Here is a 17,141-nt window from a genome sequence, read left to right on the forward strand (position 1 = left end):
GGATTTGGTCAATGTTGTTGGTGAATTGTTTATATTGATTGTGTTATTTCTCTGCTATCCCACTGTATTGTTTAGTGTAGCTCCACAAAACTGTGTTTTACTACTACTAGAGCAAAAAATCAGCAATTGTAAAAAAAAACCTGCAGGTTTGAATCAAAATGTGACTAGGATTGTTATAGACATGTCACAGACTTGCAAGTTGTGCATGAATGCCATGAAAAAAAAAGAGTGCAGATGTTATAGGGTGTGAAACCTTTTATTGGAAACACAAAGAAAATACAAAACTGGCACAGTCGATGGGGTCCAGGAGCTCACATGTTCCCTGAATGTAATTGCCTTGTCCATTATACCCAATGGATATCTATGAAAGGTGAGATATTACCACTAATGCCATATCTCTAACAAACAAAGTGAATGGAAACACCACTAGAAAATAAAAACAATATTTTTATCACGAGGGACGGAAAGATACATAGCATGCTCTCTATACATGAAAACAAAACTGTTGTCTCAAACTCACCTAATATAGACCAATATCTTGTATTTGAATAGTAACAAAAATAGTATACATTTTATTTGCGTGAAAATTATTCATCCACATACACATTTTTAAATGCTATTTGCCCACAATTATGTATGACAGAAAGGTTAAAGTAAGAGTAACACAATTTGGAAAGGTGCTTTGTAAACTTTAATTTTCATACCCTCAATGCTTTGTGAACTAAATCAAAAGCACTTTAAATTTGCTCCAATGTGATCCCAATTGCATTTTAGTGGTACTGAAAACATACAAGTAAGGACGTACAACTAGAACTGGACCAATCGACCCACCAAATTCTTGAATCCAGTCAGGTTTTCAGGCTGTCTACAATGAATAGACACATGAAAAATGTATGTATGATTATTTTACATGAAGAGGTACATGTCTGTTGGTGATTCTGAAAAACACTGGATTTTATATCGCTGGTGATTTATTGAGCGGAATCCTGAACAAAACAAAGCAAAATAATGATCGATTCTGCACTCTTCAAAGTTATTGGAAGTAGTTGGATACAATTCGGCAGGTCGGTTCCTCTGCCACTCAGTGTATTGGGGAGTATGAAAGGTAAAGACAGGAAGGCCTTCTTAAAATGATATCTTATTTTAGTCTCAGACTATGTGTGTGTTTTATATGGTATGAAGAATATTTGTCATAAAATATTTTTGTATGACTTTGCTTTGATGGACATTAAGAATAAGATATCTTGAACAATTAAAAAATACACTATGGTGTTCACCTATATCCGTCCCTAGCTATCAAGGAATGCCAACGAAAAACAATGAATGTATGCGCCAGATATCAGGATGGACGGAATCGCATATCATGAGAATGCCCTGTGGGTAAGAGTCAGAATAAAGAAGCAAAAAGTAAGGATGCGTGTCAGCTCTTAATTCTCTTAACCTGCTCATGTAAATGTAGTAATGCTTGAGGAGAGACTGTAGATTGGGAATACACATTTTCTTCTACCTGTTTGCTGTGATGCTGTGCTTTGATCATCGTAATCGAGCCCATGTTTGCACACTCTAAACACCTGAAATTGCCATGAAAATGTTTGAGGTACACCACCCCGATGAAGTATAGTGTGGCAGAAACATGCACAGCTGTCATTTGAATGATCTCCAGGTCCTATGGCGGACCTCTGAGAGAGTGTGTGGGGATTGTTTATTTGGGATGAGAGGAAAATGAAGGACTGCTTCATTCTCTAGTGTTGATGAGTGAAGACCAGAAGTTTCCTAAGCTCTGCGTGCGTGTGGGTTTCTAAACGCTTTGTGTTAAGAGCAAAGAAGCGCTTGTGTCCAGGACGTGTGTGTGACCCTAGTGCTAGGATGCTTTGGCCTGGGGGCGGGTATGTTAGTCAATCTTTGTTCACAGTCTGGTGAGATAGGCATTATGAAGCAGTGTGTCAGTAGCTTAGTTGGTTTGTGTGTGCCAGGTTTCAGTGAAGAATTTGAGTGGCTTGAGGGTAGGTTTAGCGAAGGCTGATGTGAAATTTAAGAGAGCACATGTCAGTATTTCATAGGTATCCAGGTGACTGTTGAAGAGTTTAAGAGTGTCAGGTTTTCTTTGACAAGTATCTCTTTTTCAGGGCCCGGTTAGGCAGTGGTCAGCGGACCACTGAAGAGCCTGTGCTCTTACTTTTTTCACTAGTTTGTTGAGTCCTCCTCTGTTCTTGGCTCAGACAGGCTGAGCACTGAGAGTGTGATTGGGATGCCATTAGGAGATATGCCATCAATGCCATCATTCTTTGCTTTGTTTGTACGGACTGCTGGATGTTTTTCACTTTATTTTGGAAGGAGTTGGTAATATCACCATACAATTTCTGGGAGGGTCTGGATGATTTGCTGCATGATGTAGGTTTTCTAATTCCCTTAATGTTCTTGAACACATCTTTCCCCAGCGTAGTTTTCTGAATGGGTGATATGTATTAGTGGTGTAAAGATTCCTAGTGCTTCAGAAATAGAAATTTGGAGCATCTCTACATTTTCTTCCAGGAGTGAGAGGTCTGTTTTTCGTACATTTGGTTTGGGTCCTCCATCCATTTTCCAGGTTTTTTACAATTGTGTGTTTTCTACTTTCTTCTGCTGGTAGTGGCTTGTCCATTGGGAGTCAGGAGCCTGCAAGTGGATGTGTTGATAACAAAAGGTATCATGAGGTATTCACCCCACAGAAGGTGAATGGGGGAGCTCTACATGACAGAACTTCACATAAAATTGCATCAAGTACCACCAGCATGTGTTGCTCCCTTGACCACTTTTTTAAGGGAAAATGCAGCATGTTATAGCTCTATGATTTAGTAGAGGATTCATTTTCCTCCTCAAACCAGATACTGAAATCCCCAAGAATGTTTAGGTGCGGGTGTTCCACCACAAGGCTTGCTGCTGTATCCAAGAAATGTTCAGCAAAGGTGGCATTGCACGAGGGCAGTCTGTATTTGAGCAGGAAGGACGGGTTGGCTAGATTGTTTAGAACAGGGTTGTCCAACTCAAGGCTACAGGGCTGGAAACATGTTGGATTTGCGGGATACCTCTCATTAATATTCATGATATACATTTGCATACTATGATTAATTATCATGGGAAAGCATTTGCAGACATTTGTAACAAGGGTTAGCCTGAAAATCCGTCAGGATTCCGGCCCTCGATGCCTGGAGCTGGACAACCCGGGTTTAGAGCAAGAAGGAAGAGAAGTTCTTCACAGACTACAATGTTCATAGGTAGCATTGTTGGAAGTCTGAGGTGTTCCTTATGTGCCGTGGCTATCCCTCCTCCTCTTTTACCTACTAAGTTGGCTTGGAAGAGTTGAATTCTCTGAGACTGTTTTGTGTGCTATCACTTCATCGTCACCTTCATCGTCGCCTCAGAACCATGTTTCCACTCTGAATAGAATGTCACTTTCTCCTTTGGTGATGACTGAGTGTTAGGAACACCATGAAACTGAGGAGTGAGGTTTCCGTGAAGTCTTGTGGATGACTGCAAGCACCCTATCTGCTTTCTCAGCATGGTTGAGAAGCTTGATGCGGTCATTGGCACGGGCAAGGAAATACAGGATGTAGCAAAATGTCGACAAAAAAAAATAAAACAAAATACAAAAAGAAAACCAGGCAGTCACAGAAGCAGAGCAAAAGACAGAAAAAGACAGCAAAAACAGTTATTTACAGTAGTATTCAATATTCTAGTCAGACACCGCAAGAAAAATGGTTTGAACGCTCTAAAAATGTTTAAGACCTGGCACGGCCACGCCGTCACTATTCACATGTATGCACATCTTATTGCTAGATTCTTCTTCCCACTAACCTGGCTAGCACCGAAAGAAAGATAGCTCCATTGCGTACTCCAAAAATCAAACCAGTGTTTAACAATTGAGATTGATGCTGACAAAGCTGTGCATCGTCCAAGCACTGACTCAATGTGCACAGACAAGGAGTCTTTGGCGTGTTCTAAGCCGTGTGTGGGTGTTCTAGTCCAACTGCAGAGATTATTGAAACGTGCTGTACTATGCTACAGTGAGAGGAATACGTCATCCTTATGCTTTGTGCTGCCAGCACTCTCCTTCTTGGAATAGGATTTTTTTTTGTCGCAGCTAGAGTTCAATGGAAACGCTTCTTGCTGATTTGTTGCACTAATGCTTTCATCGCCCTTCTCTTTTCCCGCTTTCCCTTTCTTCTTGAAGTCTTTTGCCAATTTCTTTTCAGTGTCTTCCAGCAATTCAGTCAGTAAATTGAACAAAATAGAAAGCCAGGCAAGACCAAATATAATCCAAAAGGCAACCGATAATCGGTAGTAAGGAAAATACTTCTTTTTAGGATGATGACCTATGTAAATGAAGACAAATGATATAGTATAAAATTGCATTGCATAATTAAAAAACACATTTTACTTAATGTACAGTCATAAGTTCTTTATTTGGTTAGTAAATACAAAACCATGAAACGAAGAAAATGAGAGTTCTGCTTTATTCATACATTCATTATAACCTAATTAATTTAGCATACCAATTCATTCAACTATTTCATCAAATTAAGAACCTTGACACAATATAAATTGAGTTAACTAGATATTAGGAGTGGTCTTGCATGATGCACTATATGAACAACACAGCTATATACAAAGGATCTAATAAAATAGGTGTTTTAATGTCAAGTACACCCAAACCCCGAGGCACGTCAGGACACATTTCTTTGGTCAATCTTGCAAACCAGGATAAATACATGTACGCTTCTATTTTTCGTAATCTGGAGCCTGAAGCTCATGGTAGAGCATGTTTCAAGTGGAATACAAATGGTTCTCAGCATTTAACACGATAGGAAACTAAGGAACTATCCAATTGCAAGATTTTAAGGTTTCTGAGAATTGCGGTGTGTAATCTACAATCTGAATTTCCACCTACTGGTATAGTGTACATAACTCTAAAAGCCTCCAATTGCCTTCTAAAGGCCTTCATTGTATGTGGAGGATCTTCACGCACCTCACTCCACCCATATGCAACTCCGGTTTGAGTGGTTATAGGTTAGGAGCCTGCAAGCTTCAACTCTCCAGATGTTTTTGACGATGACTCCCATGATAATTCACCATTGAGTTTGATGGCTAGATGGGAGTTGTAGGCCAAAATATGCAGAGCTAAAGGTTGCTATTCTCTCCAGTACCTGTGAGGTTTTAAGGGGAAACTGCTTGCAGAGTTAAAAACAGTCCTGAGTGTATGTACTCGCACAGTGACTTGTCTACCCCCCTAGTCCATTCCTAGTAGATATTGATATGATGTGATAGTTTATTTATATAGTGCCTATACACAATGTGTTTCAAAGCGCTTCAAGGCAATGGAGGGAACAAGAGAAAATAAAATGACATTCTTACAGGCCATGAACAGTAAGGATGTGAAATTAACTATTGTACTCGGCCTGACGCTATTTCAGATAGTGCAAGAGCTATGACATAGATAACAAAGGGAGTGGGAAGGAAATGGAAACAGAAAGGAGACTACCGTACTAGCCCTGGCAACATTTCTGTTAGAGCCAGAGAAAACAAAAGGTCAGGGAGAGGGGTGAAAGGGAGAGGAGGAACAAAACAAGCGACTATTTTACTAGGCCTGACGACATTTCAGATAGTGCTGGAGGGTGGGGGGCAGGGGGGAAACAAGTAAGGGGAGGGGGAAGGAGACAGACGAGATTGTTATCATACGCAGCGCGGGACAAAAGCTGGAAAAAGTCACCTCTTTTACATACTTAGGAGTGACTATCAACTGCAGCAGAAAAGAAACTCAAATGCAGGAAACACTGTGGGCAAAAACCAAACTGGTGATGGCACAAACAAAGAAAATGGACATAAAATACGGCAGGTTCTCGACACAAGCAACAATAAACTTTTACAAGTCGAAAGCAATCCCGACCATACTATACGGCAGAGAAGCGATGCCCGAGATTCCAGACACCCTCTGGGCCAGATTGGAAGGTTTCCTATGGAAAAGAACACTAAATTTACCGCAATCAACTCCACTGCGTCAATAAGAAGAGAACTCACGCTGGTCTCCATGAAAGCAACAGTCTTGCTAAACGGCTTGATGCTGTACCGAAAAATCAAAATCTCTAACTTCAAAACTTTCGAACTAATCAGAGAGGAAATGGAAAACAAAAGAAACAAGATGCTGACAGCATGGGCAAAAAAAATAACAACCTGCTCGTAGAGATAGGAAGTTCGGCAAGTGAATTAGAAGAAAACCCAAACAAAACCAAATCGAGATTAAAAATCTGGGATTGGATTCAAACCTTGGAGGAGGCAGCAAAAAATAAACTCACTCAACACCTGCCACCGAACTCACAAAAAGTCAACGAGACAATTGACTACCTGAAAACATTTCCGAACAAAAGAACACGATCAACTTTCTTAAGAATCCGCCTAAATCTCTTGAAAACAAATGAGATACTTGCTATTTGAGGAAGATCAGCAACCAACAAATGTTGCTTCTGCCAGAGCGAGGAAAACGTGGAAACCATAAAGGCACTTACTGTTAACATGCAAGGGAACAACACAAAACAGAGAAACCCACATGGGCCACCTGTTTAAAAACGCATTGATCTTAGAAGAACAGTGATGGTGGGACCACTTGATGTCTGGTAAATCGACAGAACGGGTCATTGCAGCAGTAAAATTCTTCGACAGCCTACATCTCGCCACACTAATCGAGAACTTACGTGAACAAGAATAAAACAGGACCATAAATAACGAGGCTCCTCATCAAAGAAAAGAAACGAAGACAGATAACCAAAGATGACATGAAACTTGTAAAAACTGCAAAGAACAGTTAAACCAAGAATTTAAAAAAAAGTTATCATACTACATCCAGGGACAATTCTGATAGAGTAAGTGCATAGAAGAAAGTAAGGGGAGGAGCGGAGGAGATAGGAAAAGGGAGAAAGGGAGAGGAGGAGAGAACAGAGAGTAAGCAGTCAAAAAGAGTGGAGAAGCAAGAGGGGAGAGCGAATACAATTGCAGAAGTCAGTAGTATCACATAATGTTGCAGGCCTGGATACAAGACGAAGATGGGAACAACATGATTCAGGGCCACCATGACAAAGGGTGACGCACCGTGAATCAATGAAGTCCATAAAAGTGAAATCCAGCATTGGCCACTAGACAATGATGGTGAAACCAGAATGTATCAGGAAAGACATATGCAGATGTAGGCTGGAGGGTGGGAGGGAGCAGGGTAGAAGAATCAAGCAAAACAGGCAACACATGTGTGCCTGAAAGGGGGGTGGGCACAAGGGAACATCCTGGGGGACCAGAGGGGTGGGGATGGCCTGTGTGGACAGAGGGAGTAAACACATGTTGGTGCATGCTTACTTGTCTGAGCAGTGGTTCGGGCCCTGGATCCTCCTGGTCAGTACAGGTCCAAACAGGAATTGCCCTTTTCATTGTCTGCCCTTTGCTTCGGACACCTGGGCGAGAGACGCCCTTGATCTAAGAGTTAAGAACAGGAAGGAAGAGGCAGAGCTAAGAAGGTAGGTGGTGCTTAGGCCAGGTGACATAGATCCACTTGCACATGCTCCCCATCTGCCTCTTCCAGTGCTCTGTGAGGTTTACGTTACATGCTACAGTGCCACCACATGTCCGAAAAGGGTGGACAGGGACACATTGTAATTGTTTATTTGTAGAGCGCTTCTACACAAGTGAAGTGCTTCAAAGTGCTTAAAGGCGGGAAGGGAAATAGTGAATACAGTAGTCATTCTTAGGCCCTGAAGTTTCCCAATAATCTACCAAAATAAAAATAGCATACTAGGCCTGAGGCATTTCTACTACTGCAAGTGCATGACAGGAGGGAAGGAGAGAAGGGGGGAGAAGGAAAGAGCATACAAGTGCAAGACAAGGAATGTGAAGAGAGGGAGAGGGGAGGAGGGGGAAAAGGACAAACGGAACAATAAACTAACGTACTAGGCTTGCCGACATTCAGACTGATTGATGATAGGTCATCATCAATAATGCACCTATGCCCAAGTGCTTCAGGTGTAACCAAGCTAGGAAGGGGAGACAAGGGTGTACAGGACAACGATCTTGCTAGGCATAGTGCATTCAAGGTTGTGCAAGTGCGCAGACAGGAAGTGCGAGAGAGGGGGAACAAATACGCCCAGTCCATCTGAGGCCTGGGTTAAGTGCAGAGTGGAAGCCCCTACCATAGAATGTATACCGAGTTCAGTAGTGCAACGGCAGAGTGCAGAGGCCCAAAGAAAAGTGTAAGACTGGCGGGGGAGCCTGGGACTTGTGAGGCTCTGGGGTGCACCAGGCCGCCAGCCAGCGAGACTGAGCAGAGTTGGGGAGGATGAAGCAGGAGATAGGAGAAAGGAGGTTAGCAGGGGAGAGGGGGACATAAATTAAGACATAACACATTTCATACATACATGAGTTATAAACACATACGTACATACCAACAATTAAAGGACTCTCACTCTCAACTATGTCACAGAAGAGCTTAATTATTTTGTAGGCAGGTTCTAGCTGAAGGCATGGCTGTCTATCCATACCCACTGCCTTCAAATCAGAACATTTGTTCTTTCTTACAAATTACACTAATTTGGTTCCCGGCTTACTGTAGGTGTAATGTAAGTGGTATTGTATAGCACCCTTCTGCCTCTATTGGTGGCCTCGCTGGATGTGGCTCTGTAAGAAGAACAGGGCGGGTCATTGGTGGGACAGTTGGAGAGGCAGATGCATAATCAGTGGAGTTGATGGGTGCAGGTTGGAAGAAGCTGGTTCCTGTGTGCTATCGTGAAGAATGTTACCCTATAGAGCTGACTGGTGGGGGATTCAAACCAAACCTTTAAATCGTCAATTATCCTCATTTCTGTCAGTCCCATCCAATGTGAATCATAGGCACCTATTAGGTTGACTCAGATGAAATTAATTCAACCCTGAACAAAGGTAAAATGTTGGAATAAATTCAATTAAAATTATAAAAAAGTGTAAACAAAAATAATTGAAACAAATTAAATGAAAACAGAAAAAGATGCCAAAATGGGCTGGTCAACAATTACTGTTATTTATTCGAAACACCTGTATTGCAGGTTGAGTCTGGTGAATAACGCTATCTCAAGCTGATTCGAACCCCATTAATCCAATTCAACATTGTACGACCACCACTAATGTAGATGTTGTAGCAGTTGGGTCAACTGATCCCTCCTTCTAGTGCAGGAAGGAATCAATTGACATGACTCTACTGTACTCGTCGTTAGTTTTTGGCGTCCCCTAAACCCACCTCTCAGCCCCCGCACCACGGTTAAGATTTTAAAATTCACATTTATTATGATGTTTATTTGGAGTCAGCTGGTGGTCAATCAGACAGACTCTGTCTCTTACTCATCCTTTGATATTCAGTCCAAACAAACCAGAAGAATGTGGGTTGTCGGGCATGAAAAAGCGGAGAGGTGGTGTTGTCAACCCAGTAGAAGATTCTATCAGAACCTTCTGGGAAACTCCTAATAGAACAACACTGATCCTCTCCATAATAGCCTGTTAGTGAACAGTGTCCTTATATATACACAAGTCTGCATGAAGGCAGCTTTGAGACTGCTGACTGCTTTTCCCTATCACAACAACAACAACCTTAAATACATCTTGAACCTTGACATTTGGATGGTGCCCCATTCATTCATATAGTACAACTACACAAGGTCCTGGTTTCAAACATTCTAGCATTGAAACACCCCAGGCTATGTGGCAATTAAGGATTCTAGTAGGTTTGTTTTGCCGGTCCCATTTCGTTACATTTATCCAAGATTATAAACTGCTAGTGAGACCTGATTGTGCAGTTGTTGTCTAATGAAACATAATGCATAATCCTAGATTTTTCAACACAGGCAGAGCTTTGTGCTTACAGAAGAGAACATCCCTTAATAAATTGGAGCCCTCTCTTTGTCACACCTGAAAAGGAAGACAACACAACATATCATCCTAGTGGTTATATCGTAGAGAATTAAGCCCAAAAGTCCAACGGCTAAAAGACTCTGATAGGAAGGAAAATGTTCTACATTATGGAAATATACAATCCAAGTGTGTCAAGAGGTGTCTTTTCATGAAAGTGAATTCATTGGTCCACATGACCATGAGATCTGACAGAGGTCAATTTCGAAGAGGATGCTTTGGTTGCAGATTGTTTGAACATGAATGGATGAAAGGCCCAGATATAAGGCCAGTAAGGAAAGAGTGGTGATAGGTCCAATGGGTCCAAGTGATAGCCCTTACTCTAAAGACCATTGAGGTAAAGTCAGTGCTTGTGCTGCCAGTGCTGCACATGAAGCAGGCAGATAGCCCTTTCGATGTTGTTCTTCAGGCCCATCATGCGGTAGAGGCTGAACTGTACACAAATTGCATGCATGCAACATCTGATAGCCACACACTGCATTCAGAGCATAGGTTGGTGTATTCTTGTTTCCAGTCCTGAGGAAGCTCCAGATAGCACAAAAGGTGATGGTTTATCAAGAAGAAATTAGCCTCTCTCTTAAAAGTGGTGTGCCCGCGTGTTTCCTTTTTCATCTGAAAATTTCGGACGCTTCCTGGCAGTGATAGTGCAGCAGAATGTGTAAAGGATCCCGCACCAGTGCCAACTCCCCTGAGCCTTCCTGCACTTCTGCAGGGGTGGACAACTGCCTCCACCAAGCAGCCCCCCAATACCTCATCGCCAGATTTACCAGACCCACCCTCTCCCGCCCCGTGAGAACGGCCAATTCCAACCTTCTTCTGGTGCCCAGGTTTAAACGTACTACATCTGGAGGAAACAGCTTTCCAGTAAAAGCAGCACAATACTGGAACTCCCTCCCTCCGTCGTGCAGGGAGGACCTACCCTACCACCAGTTCAGAGCTAGGACCATCCACTGGCTCAAATCTCTCGACTCACAATGACTCTTAGAGACCCAGATGTGCCACTACCATGTGGCGCCTCACTGAATGTAAATTTGTTTATAGTATTGCCCTAATGCACATGTTATGTTCGTCCCCTACGCATTAATTGTAAATATGTTTATAGTACTGTCTTTAATGTACATGTTCTACCTACCTGGCGTGATATTTCCGGCAATGTAACCCTAGCTGGACCTCGCCACACGTATGTAACGAAGCTTTGCAACCCTCTTGCTGCCTTTGCGCCTGGCTACCTTCGGGTTAGGTGCGCATTACAAATAAATACAATACAATACGACAATGAGCAGGTAAGACGAAGGCAATGACAAGAACAAGGCAGGAAAGTCAAAGACTAGGGATTCAAGGAGCCAGAAGACAAGGTAACAAGATGCGTAGTTTAGGAAATTTACAAATTTAGAACCACTGCCGTGCGCTGGGGCGGGACTTAAATACCAGTCAGCTGACCGCAGGCATAACACGGCGTCATTGGCCTGAACACCTACATGAATGCAAAGGGCGCCAGCGTCTTGAAGGCAACCCATAGCGTTCCCTGAAAGGGAGCGGGGAAAAAGACGAACCATGGTTCCGAGGAGCTAAAGAGAGTACCGCTTTGGAATGAAAACTTTTCACTCTACTGTGGATTCTGGAATGTTTGTTCCTGTGCGGGACCGATCTATGATCTGACGAAGAGACATCTAATGGAACCCTGACAGTTTCCTCCCCCAAAGATGAATCCCGGAGCGAGTGGCCAAGGACCTGGACAAGAGGAGAGGAGCATGAACGTTTGACTCAGGTTCCCATGTACGCTCTTCCGGACCGTAAACTTCCCAAGCAATAAGGAAATGACGAACCCCATGTATCTTCCTCATATCCAGAATAGCTTTAACCTCGTACTGCTCCACACCCCGACCATCACTGGTGCAGGACGAGAAGGGAGGCGGGTACCTGCGGCGCATGGCTTCAAAAGGGGAACATGAAAGACTGGATGTATCTTCCATTGGAAAGGCAACTCTAAACGAACCACCAATGGATTGAGCACTCCTTTGATAGGAAAGGGACCCACAAAACGAGGTATCGGGCATCTACGACCAGGCAAATGGAGGTTCTTAGAAGCCAACCAGACCAGCATTCCGAGTTGATAATCGGGAGCAGGGGTCCGGTGTTTATCAGTATAGAGTTAAGCTTGCCGTTGAGCGGCCTCCAAGTGGTCTGAGACCGTTTCCCGCAGAGATGAAGCCACAAATGCAACCCTGGGCTGCCAGATTGCCAGTGGTAAGAATCACATCCTCCGGAAACGACCTGGGATGTAGGACGTACAGGGCAAAGAACGGAGTGATTCCAGTAGACAAATGGACTGAATTATTGTACACATATTCTGCTGCTCCCAATACGTTCAACCATGACTCTTGATGCTGAGCGATTAGACAGCATAAGAATTGTTCCATGGTGGCATTCGCCCTTTCTGTTTGCCCGTCTGTTTCAGGATGATATGCCGTGGAATACCGTCCATCTATACCCAAAGCAGTGACTTGATGACGCCAGAAACGGGAGGTAAACTGTGAACCATGATCAGTAATGATGATCTCTGGTAGCCCAAAACGACGGAAAACGTTCTGCAAGAACAATTCCGCTAGGACCGGAGCAGAAGGTATGCCCTGGCAAGGTACGAACAAGGCCATCTTAGAAAAGTAATCGACGACCACCCATATGGTATCACAACCTCCGGCAAGAGGTAATTCTACCACAAAGTCCATTGAGATCATTAGCCAAGGATTCTTCGGGATAGGCATAGGATGAATCAATCCCATTGGCTTGGAAACCGTACCTTTGCACTGAGCACAAATAGCACAATTCCTGATGTAATCGGAAACCTCTTTAGACATCGAAGGCCAGAACGCCCATTGTTTTAATAGTTTAAGAGTCTTGCGTCTCCCCGGATGTGCAGCTATTAGAGCATTATGACACCACTGGAGAACCAAAACACGTTTTTCAGATGTAGGGAGGTATAGCCATCCTTGTACATATAGCATGGAATTGATGACTTCCATCTCATGGTCATGGAGTTCAGGAGGACTAGTCGCCATCCAGGATTTAATCAAACCCTTCAAAGAAGAATCAACAGTACAAGAACAAATGACAAACGACAGCTGTAAAACCTTCCCTTCCCGGAGAGGCGTCTGTCCACCATCATTCATTCGGAATAAGGCATCTGCCTTAGAATGTAAACTGCCGGGACGGTAAGTGATCTGAAAGTTGTACATTGAAAAGAATTCATGCCAACATGTGTGGTGTGCGGTGGTACAACATACTGATTTAAGAGCAAGAAGATTACGGTGGTCGGTGAAGACCTGTACTGGTGTAATAGTACCCAATAGATGGTGCCTCCACACCAGGAATGCATCACGTATTGCCAGTAGTTCCCGCTCAGTGATTGTATAATTAATCTCGTACTTAGTACGTTTTCTAGAATGATAGGCCACGGGATGTAGAAGACCAGTATCCTCACATCTCTGGGACAGAACAGCCCTCACAGCCAAATCAGAGGCATCAGCTTCAACAACAAATGGACGTTTTTGATCCGGATGCTGTAGCACCGGGGCTGAAGTAAACGTGGCCTTAAGTGTGTCAAAAGCTTCTTGGGCTTGATCAGACCATACAAAGCGAGATCTGGAGCTGGTTAATGCAGTCAAGGGAACTGCGATAGCAGAGAAGGAGTGTATGAACCATCTGTAAAAATTTGCGAACCCTATAAAGGACTGAAGGGACTTTACATTATTTGGGACAGGCCAGTCTAAGATTCGGGTCTAGCAATGAGCAGGTAAGATATGAGGGATGAGGCGAATGCAGTCCGTGGTCGTTCCGGGTCTAGCAATGAGCAGGTAAGATATGAGGGATGAGGCGAATGCAGTCCGTGGTCGTTCCGGGTCTAGCAATGAGCAGGTAAGATGAAGGCAATGACAAGAACAAGGCAGGAAAGTCACAACGAAGAACAGGGATTCAAGGAGACAGAAGACAAGGTAACAAGATGCGTAGCTTAGGAAATTTACAAATTCAGAAGCACCGCCGTGCGCGGGTTCGGGACTTAAATACCAGTCAGCTGACCACATGCATAACACGGCGTCGTAGGCCTGAAACACCTACGTGAATGCAAAGGGCGCCAGCGTCTCCAAGGCAACCCATAGCGTTCCCTGAAAGGGAGCGGGGAAAAAGACGAACCATGGTTCCGAGGAGCTAAAGAGAGTCCCGCTTTGGAATGAAAACTGTTCGCTCTACTGTGGATTCTGGAATGTTTGTTCCTGTGCGGGACCGATCTATGATCAGACGAAGAGACATCTAATGGAACCCTGACAGTGCGAAAGACAATGAGCTATCTGGACATCTATTTTGATAGCTATGAAGATTTTAGACTTTCCCATACTGTATGGAATGAGTGCACACACAAAACATTCCTTATTCAAGGTCCTTCTTCCTACCTCTTTCATATGCTGGTACCAAATGTTATTTCCCAAATGTGCTGTACTGTCCAGATAATCATTTAGCTCGAAACCATCTTCTTGAGTGTTTCTTTTAGTTCTCATTCTCCTCATGTGACCTTCCAGAATCATGTCATGAAGTGTACCAGCATAACTCCTTCTTTCTGGATAGATCATAGGCACATCTGTCAATGGACGAGGTACACCTGTTAATGTTCTCCTGGTAGGAGAAAGTACAGAGAGTTCCCTTTGCTCAGCTGCCCATTGAGGCATACAAATGTCTCGCATAAACTCCATATGTTTGTCTTTTAGGAGTTACCTTTGGGTTCTTCATTACAGGAGCAGGTGTATTTGCATGCATTACTTGTATAGGCACATTGTCTGGCAAACTCTCATCTTGCCCATTTTGCCAGACCTGCTTCTTGTGTCCAAACAGAATTTCTACAACTTTTCTTGCGTGTGAATGATTGCTAATGGTGCTTATCTCAGATTCAAATAGTGGGTCATCTTTCTTTGTAACAGGAATAACTACGTAGGGCCTTCCGTGTGTCGTAGTTGCAACAATTGCTACTTCCTTCTGCTCAGGAAGATTCACTGGAGTCTTAGCCCCATGTATATCAAGGTAGTAGGATGTGCGGGCTGTGAGTGAGAGTAGTATGATTATAAACAGAACACATCCCTAAATAAGGCAAAGGTACATTGATGTACAACACCTATTCCGTGGACAACGTGAATGTCTTTATGCATCTGGGATCACAAAGGTACTACTAGTACTACCCATTGTTTATTTATAAGGAAGGAAAACGTAATTATTTAATACATTAGCATTACACACTCCTCCTGGAAGTTTATGTCCTGCCTTGGCACCTTCGTTCTTGATCCACTGGTCTGCTTGCTGAATAACAAAATTAACTCTCAATCTTTATTCTTCTGGAACCAGTCATTAACCATGCAAAATAGAAATGTCCCCAGTAAGAAGAAACCTTCTCTCAATATGTCTAGATCAGTTCCACAATAAATACCAGCTCCCAGACCACTCCTCGAATTTGCGTCAAGCCAGACGACATGATGACTTCTTTCGGTATGAAACAAAATGTCTGTCTTTGTCAGCAACCTTCTTGATCTGTCCCTCGAAGGAAAGTTTCACACCACCATCCTGTGGGTTCTCTCAGAATATAGGCTTACTTGGATAATTATTCCCTCCAAGATCACAGTCAAAGTTTCAGTATTTCTGTGGTCCCTTAGGAACGTGAGGTCTCCTTACAATCGGGGCATTGTTAGGATCTTGCAAAAATACACAGATATTAGAAGTTCTCCCCACAATCGCTGGATATGAGCGCAGCACATAGAGAAAAACTTCAAATATGATCCTTGAAACGTTGTCATTGGATAACACCATGGGCAAATCCGAACAAGAAATCAGTATGGAACAGATACCGCACTCTCTTCCAGATGTCTCTGCGTGACATACATAATATGTTTTGGAATGCAGTGAACATTTGAAAGAGTACTTATCATAACACACCTCACGCCTACTCTCTCCCTTACATCACCACTCAACTAGAACACAGAGATACTATGACACCATTCGGTATAACTGTTCTCATATCTACATCTCCCGCTCACTCCACAACACTCTAAGTAAACACTGCTGGTTTCACACCCCCCAGCCAGGCGTTCTCCTCAGGCCTAACGCAGCCACATTCGTCCTGGATAAAGCCAGCCAGAGCGAACACATACTCCTGATCTCTCAACCACCACACCTACCGCTAAGAAGCAGCTACCACCTGAATTCCGCATCAGCTGCACACATACCTGGTGCACACACGCACTTTTGACTCTCTCTTCTCTCTCTACTGACCCGAACTTCGGTTCCCGAGGGCGTTCAACCTACCAGCGCCTTCAGACCATACCAATGGTATATAAGGCGCTATATAAATGCAAAATAACATAACATAACATAACATAACAGCAACTGCTCAATTTCAACCTGTAAAAGCCAATATTAAGTGTTTGATTAATCAATCCAAGTGGGTCATGTACATATTGAAAGGAATTGTCGAAGAAATGGCCCCATTTAGGAAGGTACCAGGATTCACTTGAAAGGTCCTTCTTTTTTATCACTATTGTTGTCCATTGTAGATTTGACCACAGCAATGTGATCTATCGTGTTCTTTTGGACCATAGCCTTCAACTGCTCCAAAGAGTGCAGAATGTTGCAGTTCTCATGCTCACTACAACTAAGAGCTGCACCTATCCTGTCCTCTCCTCTCAGAACTGTTTACACATCTAGAACCGCATTTGTGTTAATATTCTGTATTTATGCAGAGTTCTCTGTGGTTGTGCTACTAGTTTTCTCACAGCTCTAATCTTTCCCTATTGCCATACCAGAGTTCCTTTGTCCATTGACACACCATACGTTTGAAAAGTCCTTGTTTCAACAGCAGGACAACTTTCCTTAACTCTTTTTTTTTCCTTTACCTGGAATTAATTTTCCACCACAGCAGCAAGAAGTCCCTCTGTTGAGTGCAGTAGTGCTTTATAAAAAAAGTAACAATATAACATAACACTGTGGCCGATTTTGCTAGATAGCTGGGCAGCATCCTGGGATAAATAGAGTGAAATGACAAACAGAGAAATAGCTGTATAAGAGCACATGCATGCCACTCAGAGGGTAGTATGTACCTCCTTTCTGATAATCAATATATCGCTGCGCCTGGTGCAACAAGCTCAGAAGCTTCATGG

At 43.2% G+C, this 17,141-nt stretch overlaps 1 protein-coding gene across 1 annotated transcript in view; it reads right to left on the bottom strand.

Moving 5' to 3' along the window:
• Nucleotides 1-237: 237 nt before the first annotated feature.
• The window catches only part of LOC138527595 (potassium channel subfamily K member 16-like), a 229,633-nt gene continuing 212,729 nt past the window's right edge, over nucleotides 238-17,141 (bottom strand). The window contains exon 5 of the mRNA XM_069638888.1: nucleotides 238-4,352. Coding sequence (XP_069494989.1) covers nucleotides 4,039-4,352 — 314 coding nt within the window. The 3' untranslated portion in view covers nucleotides 238-4,038. The remainder of the gene's footprint in view (nucleotides 4,353-17,141) is intronic.

This window comes from Ambystoma mexicanum, chromosome 14, assembly GCF_040938575.1.
Source record: "Ambystoma mexicanum isolate Mex_15411 chromosome 14, UKY_AmexF1_1, whole genome shotgun sequence".
Taxonomy (NCBI): Eukaryota; Metazoa; Chordata; class Amphibia; order Caudata; family Ambystomatidae; genus Ambystoma; species Ambystoma mexicanum.